This window comes from Carlito syrichta, unplaced genomic scaffold (genome assembly GCF_000164805.1).
Source record: "Carlito syrichta isolate Samal-C Ts95f unplaced genomic scaffold, Tarsius_syrichta-2.0.1 Scaffold308767, whole genome shotgun sequence".
NCBI lineage: Eukaryota > Metazoa > Chordata > Mammalia > Primates > Tarsiidae > Carlito > Carlito syrichta.
The window spans coordinates 355265-372970 of NW_007252863.1; the positions used below are offsets into that span (position 1 = coordinate 355265).

Here is a 17706-nt window from a genome sequence, read left to right on the forward strand (position 1 = left end):
TTTTTTTTACTCACTGGGTGGTCTGTTTGCTGCCAAGTTTTTGAAGTGGCTGCCTTTTATCACTTCTGCTGATAGTCTTCCAGTTGTGGCATTATAAAGCAGGCCAATGAGAATTTCTGGAACTGAGCCGTGTTCAAGAGATTGACATGAAGATATACTTTCACTACAGGACACTTCTGACACACTCACTTGGGAGTCACAGCCCTGTAATCAAAAATAAAATTTTTATAGTATTTTTCAAAATAGATATATTGAGAGATACATTGTTAATGATGTGCTTATTGGAATTAGATAGATAAATCACAATAAGGATGAGTTGCAAACTAAATTTCCCAAATGCCAGATTAAATTATTGTCCTTAGCATATTTTAGTCCCTGGATCTCTTTTCATTATATAAAGGTCAAAGAAAGAGGTAAAATGGTTTCATAAATCCCTGCATATCTGTATATAAATCAGAGAAGATAAATTTCTTAAACTTACAGATGTTGAGAAACTGTCTATTTTCTGAATGCAAAAAATTGTTGAAGGTTTATCAACCTTAAAAGATTGATAAAGATTTACATTACACTAAATGTCCTAACTGCAACTTTGCTCAAATAAACAAAAGTATCTGCTATTTATAAGACATCTAAAACACAGAGATATAGAAAAGTTGAAAAACATGGAAAAAATGTATCATGCAAAAAAATAACCAAAAGAAAACTGATGTAGCTACATTAGTATCAGCCAGGGTTTGCTTTACTGTTAATCCCACCTCCCTACCTGCCCACCCCCAACCCACAGTTTCCCACCACTTTCAATCCTTTTCTTATAGTAATATGGTAGTTGTTCAAGGTCCACTTATGAGTGAGAACATGTGATACTCAGTTCTTTGTTTCTGTGAACTAAACTTCTTAACAAGAACCTAGCAAACCAGATTCAACAACACATCTCAAAAATCATCCATCACGACCAAGTAGGCTTCATCCCCAGGATGCAAGGCTGGTTCAACATTCGTAAGACCATAAACGTAATTAAATGCAGCAACAGACGTAAAAACAAAAACCACATGATTATATCATTAGATGCAGAAAAAGCTTTTGGTATACTCCAGTACCGCTTCTTGATAAAAACCCTCGAACATCTAGGCATAGGTGGAACATACCTCAAAATAGTAAAAGCCCTGTATGAGAAACCCACAACCAGCATACTCCTAAACAGACAAAAATTGGAACCATTTCCCCTGAAAACTAGAACAAGACAAAGATGCCCACTTTCACCTCCCCTGTTCAACATAGTTTTGGAAGTCCTAGCTAAAGTAATCAGAGAAGAGAAGGTGATCAGGGGTATCCAAATAGGAAAAGAGGAAGTCAAGTTATCTCTTTGCAGATGACGTGATTGTATACCTTGAAAACCCAAAAGAATCTGCCAAAAACCTCCTTGCACTGATAAAGGACTTTGGCAGCCGGGTTTGGTGACTCAGCCTATAATCCCAGCACTTTGGGAGGCTGAGGTAAGTGGATTGCCTGAGCCCGCAGGTTCGAGACCTACCTGGGCTACTTGGCGAGACCTCATCTCTACAATAAATCAAAAAATAAGCTGGGTGTGGTAGCGCATGCCTGTAGTTTTGACTACTCGGAAGGCTGAGGCGGAAGGATTGCCGGAACCCAGCAGGTCGAGGATGCGGTGGCCAGGAGCGGCTACTGCATTCCAGTCTGGGCGACAGAGTGAGACTCCAACTCAAAAAAATAAATAAATAAAAAATAAAAATAAAGGACTTTGGCAAAGTCTCAGGGTATAAAATAAATGTACAAAAGACAATTGCATTTCTATACACCAATAATAAACAGAAACCCAAATAAGTAATTTTAAAAGACTAATAAAAATGAATAAACTTGGAAGAGTCCAGTTTAAAAAAAAAAAAAAAAATAGGCACAAATAACAATTAGCAGAAATGCAAAAGGAGAATCACTGCATGTTTTACAGATCATGAAAAGATAAAAGGATGGTTAAAAACAACCTTCTTGCAGCAAATCTGAAATTTGGATGAAATGAACATATTCTTAGAGAACTATTACTAACCAAAAGTGACATTAGAAGACTGTTCAGAAGCAGTCTTACTGAAAAAGTTGAATTTGTAATTAAAAACCTTTCCAAAATAACACATATAAAACAAACAAAAAACTTTAGTTCAGATGGCTTCACTAGTGAGTTATAATTAATAATGCTAGTCTTACACAAACTCTTCCAGATAGTAAAGAAAGAGGAAACACTTCTCAACTTTCTTCAAGAATCTAGCAAAACATTAAAACCAAAACCTAACAAGAACATTATAAAAAAGAAAAATTACATTATGTTCTCATTCATGAACTTACATTAAAATACATTAAATATACTATTAACAAACAAAATCCAGCACATGCAACATCATAGCTACTAAAAAAAATTTTTTTTAATATTTCCCCTTTGAAATTCCCAACTATTTTTACTTTTAGTCAACACTAATGGAAATACCAGTCAGTGAAGGTTCTAGCCTACTCGAAACAATAAAATGAAATAAATAGTATAATGATTTGGAAAGAGAGTAGATTAAAAAGTATGTGCAGATTGTATAATTATGTATACACAAAATCTAAACAAATTTACAGATGACCTGCAGTTGCATAAAAGGTAAAATTTAAAAATCCATACTTTGTTACATATCAGCAACAAATTGGAAAATAAAACTTATTAAAATGGTATTTATTATAGCATTTAAATTTAAAATATCTAGTAATAAATGTAACAAATGATATGCAAGCCTCTACAGAAAACTATGAGCATTATTAGATAAATCTAAAGGTGCTATATAAACTATGTTAATGTATTAGGAAGTTTGATTGTGTAACACCATCTCCAAATTTATCTATAAATGAAATGCAATTCCAATAAAACTCTCAACAGGTTTCTTTGCATTTGCTTGACTTCATTAGTAATCAGAAATATGGAAATTACAACCATGATATAATACTGCACAACAAACAGATGGACTGAAAAAAATAACAAGTGTGATAAGGACAGAGCAATAGGAACTCTCAGATTTCCCTGGTGGAAGTATAAATTGTTACCACATGTAAAAATATTAAAAATACACATACCCTGTGATCTGACAGCTCCATTCCTATGTATATACCCATCAGAAATATGTGCAATGTTTATCAAGAGACATATGAAAGAATGTCCACAGCAGCATTATTCATGGAAGACCCAAACAGTAGAACAAATAAGTAATTTGTGCTTAGTTCATAAAATGGTATACAATACAGCAATAAAAGCCAACTATAACTACTTTTACAAATATGATTTTGAGTTAAAGATGCTGAATTCAAAAGGATACCTAACTACATAATTCCATTTATGTAAAGTAACAAAAACAACCAAACCAAAAAACCCCACAAAGCTTTGAACTAGGGAAAATTAAACCACAGAGTTCCAGATGCATGGATAGATTATAAAATTATTTTAAAAAGCAAGAAAGTGATTAATATAATGTAAACATTGTGGCTAACTCTGGGGGTGAAGAGAGAAGAAACAGCAGTTGGGAAGGGCATGATGGGAGTTTTCGGGGGTGGTGGTGATGCTTTATTTCCTGCCCTGGATGGAGTTATAGGGATTTTCCTTTGTGATAAATAAATGGAGCATACATTTGTGTCTTTTACACTTTTCTAATGTGTGTTGGAATATATATGAGGCAAGGACACAGTACACACAAATTAGTACATGATGATAAAAATAAATATATAGGACTCGCTCTGGTGATTCCCAAAAGGATTCACTTTGTGAAAACAAAAAGAGACTATAACAATGTGATTTAAATTTTCTCCACTGTTTTATATAAATCCTCAGGTTTAAATCTACTATTGGCTGTATAAATAATGAAGGACAATTAATATATACCTAGGAACTGAATTATTTCACTGTACTAATATTCAAAAGAATAAAATTTTCTATTTTCAAGCCTAACTAAGACACAGAGTGGAATACATATCTTACAGTCTTAAATCATGGGTACACAAAACACATAGTTTGGTATGTTGTCATGACAGTTGGAGAAGAAAACATAATTTTAGTAAGTTTCAATTAGGATATATCATCACTTATGAAAATAGTGTCAAAAACATGCTTGAGCACATTTGGTGCATTTGTTACATTAGGCTATTATACTAGCAGCATCTGTTAGAATATTGTGAAATACATTTTTCATAATATAGAATTTTTCACCGTAACCTACTCTCAGATAATAAGATGTAAACCTAAAGTTGCTCATCAGCACAGAGGCCATGCTGCCACTTTTGAGAAACAAAGTGATGCCCAAAGAAAGTGAGAGGAAAGTTATTCCTAAGGAAAACATGCCCCGCTTTATTGCTATGAAAATTCTTATCTTCAAGCACAACAAAAAAGCAAGAGCATTAAGAACTTTGTTGATCACATTCTAGTTTAGTAAGTTCTTGCTGGAATACAGTAATGTTTAAATAACAGAAAATGAATTCTCTAAAAGAGTTCATTTTGAATTTATACCCTAGACAAAGCGCTAATCTCATGGCCTTTCTACGACATTAGTACAACTGCCCACTCACTGTTGGTAGAGAGTGGCAGTCCAAGCAGATCATTTGGATCATATACAACAAAAAAAGTCCAAGGAGATCATATACAACAAAAGCAGTATAGAGTAACTGCTCAAAAAGAACAGCCACAGTAAAAGCAAAATAGTGGTGTAAGTCTGTAACCCCAGCTACTCAGGAAGCTGAGGCAGAAGGATCACTTAAGTTTACGGAGTTCGAGACCAGTCTGGGTAAAATAGTGAGATTCCACCTTGAAAACAAAACAATAGCAACAAAAAAAATGAACAAAAAACAAAGATACTATATGCTCAAGCGGCATCTTTCCTCAGACTATTCCTCAGGGCATGCTGCTCCATTCAGTGTATATTCAGGACTCTCCATGTATTCCCATCATTAATTTATAACTAGGGCTTGCCTAGGTGGCAGTAACCACAGGTGATTAATGCAAAGTCAAACAAATTCTGATCATAAGTAGGTCTACTTAAAGGAATAGTCCCACAGGCTCCCAATGTAAGATTCTTCCCATCTTGCATAATATTTTATTTCTTTTTAATACCTCCCTTCCTTGTGAGTCTTCTTCCCTAGGGTGCAGGATGATAGGCAATTCTGGGGGAGTAGAGAAAATCTATTTAATTTTTCAGAGAAATTAATACACTCTATGTGTTTACCATAACCAGAATTATTGCTTAAGGCAGCCATTACATTTCCTTAATGGTGTTAATGGGTTAAAATTAGGTGAGAATTTGTAAAAAAAAAAAAAAAGAGAGAGAAAAACCCTATGATTCAAAATATAACAGAATTCCTACTAAGTAAACATATGAGGCGATTCATTAATATTTAATTGATTCTAGCTTTTTTCTAACTACTTATACCCAATATTTTTAAAGGTGTAACTGCTCAACTGTATAATGATAATTACTATAAGTTTGAATAGTTTCTGTGGAACTCATTCTCACTGTGGCTCAAAGATAGCACTTGGTTTTTCATTATGTATCTATATGAAATATTTCCTTGATACTTTTCTGAAAATGAGGCAATGAAGGCATGGAGAGTGCTGGAGTATAAAATGAGGGAATTCACCGACTGCAAAGTCAGAGCTGCCACTAATAGTAAGCTTCATCTCTAGGTCCCTTTCCTAGCCTCGGGGAACTAGGTAAGAAGGAGATAACCAGAGGCAATTTCAGGAGACAGAAAGAAAGAGCATAGTTCCAAGTCCCATCCCCCTTCCACTCTCCACCCAGCAAATCCAGTGTAAAGGAGAGCCAGTCTGTGTTTTGGTAAGACTTACAAAAACACTCAGTGAATCTAAAGGACAGCCCACTGAGGTGATCAGTGGATGGATGATAGTTTAAATTTCATAGTGGTATTGGGAGCTAGTCTGTCTAAAACAGTAAGCTTTATTGGGATACTTTTGGTTGTGAGTGACGGAATATTCTACTTTAGCTGTCCAAAGCAACATAAGGAAATTTATTTACTTATGTAACACAAGTTTGTACAGAGGTAGCTTCAGGCACTCATTGATCCAGGCCTCAAGCCGTATCACTAGGAATCAGTTACCCTTTATCCATTCCTCAGGGTTGTTTCCTAAATTTAGCTTCATTCTCAGGCAGACTCTTTCCTCCTAGTTGCCAGCAGTTCTGAGTGTCATGGGAAAGAGGAAGACAACTTGCTGACTGCTCAGACCCAAACTCCAGAAAGTGCTAGTTGGAACCCATGAGATTTAATTTTAAGGCTTTGAAATAAAATCTACTTCAGCAGAAGTACAAGGGCAGGTTAGTCCTCCAAACAAAATCTGGGTTCTGTGGCACAAGAAAAAGATAGGTGGCAAAAACTGATATTAACTACGGAGTCCACTGAACTCAGCTGTTTGTATTTCTGCTTTACTTCCGTGGTCTTTGTGGAGGACTATTCTCCATGTTACTGAGGAGCTGGTAATGCTGCCGCTGTTGCAGTTGTAAGTACCTTCCGCAGGCTCTTTGTCAGGTTTGGGGTGCAGTCATTAGCCTTGCAGGAGTCAAGGAAGAGGAAAAGATGGTTCAGCGAAAGGGAATGCTACTATCCTCATGGAGCATAGCTCTGAAATTCAGGTTAGGGAAGGAAGAGCTAAAACAAAAGTAGAACATTTTCACTTTTTCTTTAATATGCCCTATATAGTAACACTTAAAAATTAATGTATTTGATAAGAAGGTTTAAGATAGAAAAAAATCATAAAACCAATAAAAACAAAGTATTTTATATCACCAGCATTTGACTATAGCATCATGTGGAAATGGTTATAAAAATTCCTGCTCTGATCAAAATTTATATAGATGCATGTAAATACATGTATATATACATAGGCACATTTTTTTGTGGTATTCAATATAAACATATTTAGTTTGGCATTTCTGCCTCTATGCTTATAAGTGAGATTGGCTTATAAAGTTTATAGAATTCTTTTCTCATGCTCTCCTGAAATAATACCTATTTGAAGAATATATATATATATACACACACACACACACACACACACACACACATTTATATCGGCATATGTGTGCATTTTTGCTGAATTCAATTTTAAAACGTTTAATTTAGGGTTTCTGCATATATGTTTATAAATGAGATCGGTTTATAATTTTCTTTTCTAATGTTATTCTTGTCTAGTTGGTGTTAAAATTATACAAGCCTCGAAAGAGAAGTTGGGTACCTTTCCTTTTCTTTTCATTCCCTGAAAATAGTAGAAGTTATTTGTCCACTGAAGTTTGGTAAAACTTGCCTCTGAAACTCAATTCAACCACCTCTATTTTCTCTTTCTTTAAAGAGGAACTTTGGCTACTGATTGAATTACTTTAATAACAAAAAATATTTTTATGTTTTCTATTATTCACAAATCACTTTTTAGAAATTTATATTTTTCATGAAAACTGGTCATTTTATCTATGTTTTCAAATTTATTTTCTTAGAGTTATTCTTATAATTTTCAAATTTCCACTGAGCTGGTGGTTATGTCTTCCTTTTTATTTGTCATATGGTTTTACTTTCTCCTGTTCAATATCTCTAGGGGTTTATCTACTTTATTAGTAATTCCAAAGAACCACATTCTGTTTCTGTTGAACCTCTTTATAATTTAAATTTAGTTAATTTCTACTGTTTTGAGCTTAGCTGATCAATTTGCATCATCCTTATCTTCTTACGAATACACAGAGTGTCAAAAACAGTATACATACTTAAGAAAGGAAATGACTGTATTAAAATTGAAATATTCAATATATACCGATACAAAAATGAATACAGGTCACCTTTGACTTCTGAAATTACCAGGGGTGCCCAAAGTGGTTACCATCAGTATCCAGACACTTGTGATTGCAGCAAACATCTCTTTACATGTGTATACATTTTTTTGGCACCCCTGGGTATTTAAGGCTATGCATTTTCTTATAGCACTGATAAGAGCTGAACCCCACAAATTTAAATATTCTCATTTTTGTTTGTCTAAATAGTTCTTTCATTATGCCTTATTCTATGACCCTGAGTTAATGTAGAAAGCTTTTGTTTGTGTCAGTATCCAAAACTAAAAATTTGGGGGGTTGGGAGTGAGGGTTGGAGGGCTGCCTCTTTTATTTCATCTCCAGCTACTCTACTCAATCATGGAGTTCTAGCTAAACGCCCCTCCTGACTTTTTCTTGAACATTACACACATTCTCTGGGCACAGGATGGGCTTGCAGTATTCCTTCCCCAGACAGAAGTTCCCTTGCCTCTTCCTAGTCTTTGCTTCCATGTCACATTCCCCATGACCTTGACCTTGACCTTTTTAAAAAATTACACCTCCTTTCTCACTAGCATTCTTGATCCTGCTCACACTGTTTCTTTCCCCCCTTCACAGTACTTATTGCCTTGTTACATATTGCATAGTTACTGTATTTATTATGTTAGTCTTTCTCTCATTCCCTTCCCTACCTAGAATTGAATTTCGTTTACTGCTGTATTCATTAATGTCTATTGAATACCTAGAACAATGTCTGGCATAGTATGTGTTTAACACATATCTATAGAATGAATTTCTAATTTTATTGTAATAAAGTTTATATAATATTGATTCTTGGTATTTGTGGAGAATTCCTTAGTTATCTAGCATATGGTTGACTTTTGTAAATATTTTATGTATGCTTAAAGGAAGTGAATATTTTTGAAATTACTAGGCAGAGGTCCCACAAGTATCCATTAAGTGTCACTGAAACTGTCCATATCCTTCCTAGTATTTTTTTGCTTAATTTATCTCTGCTTATTTAGATTTTCTACATGAATTTTTTTTTTGAGTTGAAGTCTCACTCTGTTGCTCAAGCTGGAGTGCAGTGGCATGCTCATGGCCATTGCAGTCTCGACCTGCTGGGCTCAGGTGATCCTTCCACCTCAGCCTTCCAAGTAGCTGGAACTACGGTGTGCGCTACCAGACCTGGGTAATTTTTTTGATTTATTGTAGAGACGAGGTCTCACCATGTTGTCCAGGCTGGTCTTGAAACTATGGGCTCAGGCAATCCTTTTGCCTCAGCCTCCCAAAGTGCTGGGATTACAGGTTTGAGACACCACGCCCAGTCGATTTTACATGTTTAACAATCTCTTGGCTTATCATCACTTCCATCTCATTTCTTTTTCTTTTTTTTTTTTTTTTTTTTAAGTTGGGGCCTCATTCTGTCACCCAGGAGGCTGGGATGCAGTGGCACAATCATGTCTTACCACAGCCTCAAAATTCTGGGCTCAGGTGGATCCTCCTGCCTCAGCATCCTAAGTAGATGGGACTACAGGTGCACTCCAGTATACCTGGCTAATTTTTTGATTTATTATTTTTTTTGGATGTAGAGACGAGATCTCACTATGTTACCTAGGTTGTTCACAAATACCTATAACAATAATACCTGGGCTCAAGAAATTCTCCCACCTCGGCTTCCCAAAGTGCTGGGATTACAGGCACAAGTCACCACTCCAGCTCACTTCTTTCTCTTGAATTCAATGTTCTTCTTACCAAAAAAATAGGCTTCATTAATCATTCCAGCAATAATCTGTGGGTGGTAAATGCTCTTGGGCATTGTCTGAAAGTGTCTGCACTTTGCTCTCTCCCTTAAGTGATAATTAGAGTGGCTATAATATTCCGAGTAGGTAGCTACTTTTGTCTCGCTACCCTAAAGATATTATACCACTGCCCTGTCTTCTGGCCTTTATTGTGGCTGTTGATAAGCCTGCTGTTAGTCGAATTGTTGTTCTCTGATATTTTTCTCTGTAGTTGATTTTATCATTGTACCTGGTGTTTCATCATTTCACACCAATTTTTATGAGTTTGGATTCACTCATAAAGCAAGGACCTGTGCATTCTCAATCTTATGATCTATGTATTTCAAATATTGTCTTTCATTTTCTCTAGCCTCTACATTCTGGAGTTCTTATTAAAAATATACTTAACATGCTCAATCCACTCTCCAAAACTTTTTCATATTTTTCATTGACTATATTTAATGACTTTATTTTTCATTTTAGAAGTTCCATATGGCCATTATTTAAATCTGCCTCTTGTCCCATATTGTCTTATTCTTTCCCTGTGGCTTGGATTACTTCTTTCATTTCTTTGTTCTTTTAGGGCATATTTATTTTATAATCTCTTTCATGGTGTTCTATTATTTCCTGAGCTGCCAATACATCTTTCTTTTGGGTCTGCTGTCATTCATGGTAGATCATTTCTTTGGGCTTATACCTTTTTTTAAAATGTGACATCTTCAATGGAAATTGTTTTTTCTGTGGGAATTGTATGGCCTTGGTTTGGCTTCCTGAACAAAATAGAATTTCATTTGAGCAAAGTTGTAGTAGAGATAGCATATAGGTGGAAAAAAAAAACAGTATTCATTATACTCTAGTACCTAATACAATACTTATATTTTGTTTAGTACTTTTCAAAAACATTTATTAGCATCTCTTAATTCTAATTTATTTGTGAAAAGACTTCGGAACAGTTTCAAAAGTGATTAATAGATCACAAACTGTTTTATTTTACTGAAGGAAATAAAATATAATAGAAATAAAATAGTTACCTAGAAACTCAACAGTACAAAGATTTATTGAGTGTCTGTTTTGCATAGGCCCTGTATTGGGGATAGATAAATTGATTTCAAGGCAGATTATGATAAAATGCCTTAAGAGGTTTTAAGGGAAAAAAATAGATGGATGTGATCAACTCTGGATAACAAAAACTATATTTGATGCTGATCTTAAAAGAACTTCAACAGACACAGGGCAGGGCATTTCACATAAAGAGAATATGAGCTAACACCCCAAACTGGATAGCATGATAGGTAAACGTAAATTGATCTGATGTGGTTGGTGTACATGGGGAAAAAGTGGAAAATGTAGCTAGAAAGAAAGACTGGAGGCAAATTTTACTCATTCAGCACTGTATGCACATTTTTTATCAGAGACTTACTGCAGTGTACTATACTTTGTCTGGCTTTGTCTATCTTTCCCACTAGAAGGTAAGTCCCTTGAGGGCAGAACTGTTCATCTTCATATATCCCCCAAATAGTACAGTAGTAGGCACTGTACTAATCACCTAGTAGGCACTGAATACATATTGCTGAATGACAAGAATGAATTGTGGAAGACATGAAATGTGGTGGTAAGAAAAACTGGACTTACTCTAAAAGCAGAGGCAGCAAAAGAGGCATTTTAAATTGGGAAGTAACATGCTCACATATATGTCTTTGAAGAACACAAAAACAAAAATCACAAGACCAAATACGCGGCATGACTGAGTGTTTGGGCAGGGATCACAATTCACTTGTAGTCTGTCTATCTTTATGCAGATTTTACATCCTGAGCAAAATATTGTGATTTTTTTTTAACCCTGTAGCAAAACAAAGACTTTAAAAATATCTGTTTTAATATCATCAGTCTTAGAGATCTAGACACATTATAGTGGGAGTAATCAAATAAGATGTCTGTAACCTAGCAGCTTTAGCACATACTAAGAACTATAAATTTTGCTTCAAAATTAGTGTAGCTGACTTTCCGTCATCTCTTACTGGTCTATCACATCCTTGAAAATTGCTAAAGCTTTCTTTCTGTGAGATATCTGAATAATTGGTGACATTTATGAGTTGCTAAACTAGTGAAGAATCTGTAGCCCCCCCCAAAAATGTTTTCACATATATATCTGGTAGAGGTATGATCTTTTTAAAATTGGTCACTTAAGTTTAGAGAGTGCTAGAATCAGTTATTCCTAGGCAAGTTGGTATATTCTGATTATGTTAAATGTTCCCTTCAACAAATTTATTCTAAATGAGATTATTTGAAAATCTGTTTTTAATATAAACATACATATATATATTTCCAGTTTTTACTATTAGAAGACAAAATAGGATTCACATTAAAATGTAACAGCCCAAAATTTTAAGTATCGTCTGTGTTTTGGATTATACTTTATTATTCTCAGATTATGGTTTTCCATCTGTAATTAGTGAAATCTACTGAATTTCATTTAAAAAATCTTTTTAACTATTTAAAAGCTAAAATAAAAGTAATACAAGTGCATACATAAGTAATAAAATAGAGGCAATAATGTATAATAGTAAGGAAAGCAAAAATTTTTAGGGGGAGCCAGATTTCCAGGGGACTGTCAGTTATGGAAATGTGACTTCGGCAAGGTATGTAGCATCTCCATGTTTCAGTTAATCTAAAAAATGAGTAATAACTGTGTCTACTTCTTTGGTAGTTATAGTAAGTTGTTAACATATTAGAGAACACTGACATATTTATTTGTATTGCAGATTTAATGTATTATTGTTTTTATCTTGGACTAAAGATATATCCGCCATTTCTGTTTAATTGACAAGATTGTAGAATAAATTGTTTTAAAAGTTATCATTTGTAACTTCATATCTATGCGAATCCGAATTTTCTCTAAATTGTTTACATAAAACAAAAGAAATAAATTGGATTGGATTTCAGAGCCACAGCAAGATGTATTATCAGCAATTATAAAATTAACTGTAGGTGCTTGTGCTTTGGAATAAGACAGCTGACCTTATGTGTAAGCTTCAACTTTTTTTTGCCATCTGTGTGACCTTGGAAATATCTAAAAATTTCCTCATCTGCAAAAAGGATATAGTAATAGTACCCTCTAGAAAATGTTACTCTAAACTTTTTGTTCATCAAGACAACCCTATCATTTTCAGTATTAGATGTTCAAGTAAATATTATAAGATTTTTGCTAGTAAAATATCACTTTTATCTGCCTTATATACTTGAGTTATAAATAGTAATTCATTTGAAATAAAGAGTTTGAATGCTTGAAAAGTTTGAAAATTCAAAAACTAGACTATCTTTATTTCTTGTTTCTGAATGGTCATTCAAATGACCAAATTTTAAACACTGTAAGATTGTGCTGCCCCCTGCCGACCCAGTTTCTCCAAAATATTTTGAGTCTTCTGAGAAGTCAAAACTTAAACTTTAGTATTACACTTAAGTAACATTATAGTAGACTGGAGGATCATTAATATTTGTGGTAAAATATTAAATGTAGCTCTTAATAATATATGACATTTGTCAAGATAATGAAGTATAAACAACCTGATGGTGGGAACAAATGAACACAATACACTCTCAATTATGTATTTAACAAACTTAGATATCCAATTCCAAGTAACCACTACAATTGCTATTGTTTAAGGTGCTGCTGACACCTGGTGGAAAATTAGCAAAATATATGCATTTTTGGCTTAAATTAAATATCTAGTAACTATTTTCCTGACTCTTTAACATTAAAATAGCATTTGTATTTTGGCTAGTTGCAATATATTAAAATTACATTTTACATGAATTATCTTTCCCAAATCTTGGGCACCTTTTCTTTCTTAATTTCAAATAACCAACCAGATATATCTGGTGATTTTTCTTTCAGAAAGCATCTCAAAATTGGCTCTTTTTAACTACTAAAATTTCTATAATAGAGTCTTATTACCGAATGGTGCAAAGAGTACTTGATAAGAAATCAAGAGAGATAGGAGCAATTCTACCTCTTGCTGGCCCTAAGACTTGGAGGCAATTTATTATTGAGTCTAGTTTTTCTCCATTATAAAACAGAGATTAATGTTCATGACCTGTCAGATTATAAGATGATGTGAGCTAATATATGATATGTGCTTTGAAAATAGATCAAAATAAGATAACTTTATTTCTATAATGCAATTTTGTCTTAAGTATCTCTTCCCCATTTTAGTGCTTCTTGTACACCACAATCTAACTATGCAGTCTGAATATATGAGAAAATGGAGGTGGGAGGGAGGCAGAAAGCAAGCACAGGAGAGGGTCCTATGCTCAATCAGGTCATCCTCCATGCCTATTCAATCTGTTACTTACTTTTGATTTTTTGAACTTCTGGTCTTCTATCTCTCTTATAATAATGTTCTTAGGTTTTCCTTAATTGGATGGACATTTTGGATCAGTTTACCATATTCCAACTCACCACTTTCTATGCCAGGATATGGATATCAGGTAAACTAGACTTTCGTAAAATTGGCTTTGATGGTGACACACCTCTACTCAAAGTGAAATAAGAACCCCTGAAAGTCTGCTGTTCCATAAAAGCAACATGAATACTGGCAAAAACTGTCAAAATAGACTGTTTCAAAACTCCGAACTAACCAAAGACCTGAGGAGCATTTATCCAAGAAAAATGGCTGACTATTATAAGAACAACACGCTTTGTGGCATTTTGAATGCACTCTATTCCCATTCCCCTCTCCCCATTTCCATGTTAGCCTTGAAAGTCAACAGCCTCACGACTGTAAAAAACAGCAGCATTATGGACAGTAGAAGGGGAAGAATGGGTTTGGGGTGCCCAGAAGCCCCATCTCCAGAGAACTGTCATTTTTTGACTTGTGTGACAGCTCCCTGAAATGTTCCATTTTAAGACTTTGTCCTGATTTTATTTGATTCAGAGATTGACCTGTGTGAACAGAACACTGTATCCTTAGAGTATTTGTTGGAATCAATCAGTGGCAACAGTTTAACACCGGAGCCACCAAGGAAGCAGTACCAACTGTGGCTAACAAGAAGGTGATGAAAAAATAAAAGGAAAATCTGAGGAACGAGATGTTCATAGGAAGCTTTGAAAAGTTCAAACACATTTCTGGGAATCTAAAAGTCCATGGATATGTGCAAGTCTATGTGCATGCCCAGAAAAGACTTGAGAATGTCCTAATCCTAGTTAATCTTGTCATTCTGTACAATGCAGGAAGTAAAAGCTAGGGCACAGTTGTGAACTGGTTGTTGGAGCACTGAAGGCACACCCCCAATACACATAGAACCCCCAGCAAAGACTTAATAATTTGAGGCATTTAAGGACACTTCTGTCCAATTATTAACTGACTACTAATATAACTGAGCTGTACGTGACAGATAACACCAATCTTACAGAATTAATCCAAGAAAGTCATCAAAGAGCAACAACAACAAACTGCAACAAAGAACCACGGACATGAGTTTTATTCCCAGAGTTGGCCCATTATATATTTAAAATTTCAAGTTTTCAACAACCACAAGACATGCAAAGAAACAGGAAAGCGTAGCTCATAAACAGGAAAAAAAAAGCAGTCAATAGAAACTGCCTGAGGAAGTCTAGATACTGAGCTTAACAGATAAGACTAAATCAGCTTTAAAAAATATGTTTGAAGAACTGAGGGAAACTATGTCTATAGAATTAAAGTATGAGAACAATATCTCACTGAATAGAGAACATTAATAAGGAGACATAACTTAAAACAATAGAAATTCTATAGTTAAAAAGTATAATAACTGAAGTAAGAAATTCAATAGAGGGCTCAAAAGCGGATTTGAATTGGCAGAGAAAATAATTGGTGAATTTGAAGAGAGTTCAGTTGAGACTATCCAGTCTGAGGAGTCAAAAGAAAAAAATGGAGGAAGCCTCAAAGACCTGTGAGACACAATAAAGCACACCAACATAGACATAAGAGTCCCATATGGAGAATAGAAAGGTAAAGAAAACATTTGAAAAAACCATTACCAACGTTCTCTAAATTTGATGAAAGACATTTATGTGCACATAAAAAAAAAAACTCAAAGAACTCCAAGTAGAATAAATTAAACAATATCCACACCTAGACACACAAAACTGTATAAAGTGAAATGCAAAGAGGAAATCTTGAAAGCAGTAAAAGTAACTAATCACCTATAAAAATTCTCGAAAAGGTTAACAGCTGACTTCTCATGAGAAATCATGAAGACCAGGGGGAAGTGGGATGATATATCTGAAGTAATGAATTTTACATCCAGCAAAACTATGCTTCCAAAATAATGGAGAAATTAAGGCACTCTAGATAAACAAAAAATGAAGAGAATTCATCATGAGCAGACTTTCATAAAATATTAACAGGAGTCCTTTAGGCTGAAATAAAGGAACAACAGACAATAATTCTAAAGATAAATATATAGATAAATATAAAAGACAATATAAACTTATTAAATACAGATTTATGTATAAAATATGTATAAATATATTTTTGTTTGTAACTTGTGCCATGCTGAAGAATGCTCCCTCCTAAAAATGTCTACATCCTAATTTTGAGAACTCATGCATGTGTGTTTTTTTTTTTTGTTTTTGTTTTTTGAGTTGGAGTCTCACTCTGTTGCCCAGACTGGAGTCAGTGGCACGCTCCCAGCCACCACAGCCTCGACCTGCTGGGCTCCAGCGATCCTTCCACTCAGCCTTCCAAGTAGCTGGAACTACAGGTGCGGGCTACCACGCCCAGATAATTTTTTGATTTACTGCAGAAATGAGGACTTGCCAAGTTGGCCAGGCAGTTCCGAACCCGCAGGCTCAGGCAATCCACTCACCTCAGCCTCCCAAAGCGCGGGATTACAGGCTGAGCCACTGAGCCAGGCTAATGCATGTGTTTTTATATGGCAAAAGGGAGTTTGCGGATATGATTACGTTAAGGATCTTGAGATATGGAGAGTATCCTTTACTTCCTGAGTGGGCCCAATATCAAATGGGTTATTGTAAGTGGGAGGCAGGAGACAGAGAGTCAGAGTCAGAGAGTGAGAGAAAGTGAGAGATAAAGATATGTGTGAAGTTGCTGTGCTGCTGGTTTTGAAGGTGGAGGAAAGGACCAGGAGCCAAGAAATGCAGGTGGCCTCTAGGCACTGGAATAGGGAAAAACAACAACAACAAAAGGATTTGTCTCTGGTGCTTTCAGGAGGAGTATATACTTGCTGGCATATTTTGTTCTTCTAACCCTCAGAACAGTAAGATAACAAATATGTGCTGTTTAATTTTGTAACAGCAGCTATAGGAGAATAATACATACTCTTTTCTTCAATATTGATTTAAAATATATGGAATAAAGCAATAATTATAAAAATGTATTGATGATATTAAAATGTATAAAGATGTAATCTGTGTAACAATAATAGCACAGAAGAGAGAGGGAAGGAATAAATATCATATATCAGAACAGTTTTTGTAAAACTATTTTGATTTAATAGTTGATGTTAATCTGAAGATGTTAATCATAATTTTCAAAGAAACCACTCAGATAATAACTTAAAAAACAGAGTAAAAGAAACAAGGTAAATAAAATGGCACATTAGAAAATAACACAAAAGAAAGGCTGTAATAGAGAAACAAACAAACAAAAGAGACATAGGACATATAAAAAACAGAAAAACCAAAATGGCAGTTTTGTTTACCAGTAATTACATTAAATATAAATAGACTAAACATTTCAATAAAAAAGCAAGATTTGGCAGAATGGATTTAAAAAATGACCCAACTATATGCTGTTTATAGGAGTTACGTTAGACTAAAAGACAAAAACAGGATGAAAGGAAAAATGACTGAAAAAATATATACAATACATGCAGAAATGAAGAGAGCTGAAGTAGTTATATCAATATCAGACAAAATAGACATTAAGAAAAAAATTAATACCAGAAACAAAAACATTTTATAATGATAAAATAGTTAATCCATAAAAAGATATAATAATAAAAACATATCTACACCCAATAACAGAGCCCTAAAATATATAAAGCAAACTGACAACAGATAATTAAATAATAGTTGGAGACTTAGATACCTC

General features: G+C 34.5%; 1 protein-coding gene across 4 annotated transcripts in view; it reads right to left on the reverse strand.

Moving 5' to 3' along the window:
• Positions 1 to 17706, reverse strand: part of SYT14 (synaptotagmin 14) — a 248816-nt gene that overhangs the window by 9200 nt on the left and 221910 nt on the right. For all 4 annotated transcript variants that reach the window (XM_008065675.1, XM_008065674.1, XM_008065673.2 and 1 more), the window contains one exon: positions 15 to 204. In XM_008065675.1, coding sequence (XP_008063866.1) covers positions 15 to 204 — 190 coding nt within the window. The remainder of the gene's footprint in view (positions 1 to 14; positions 205 to 17706) is intronic.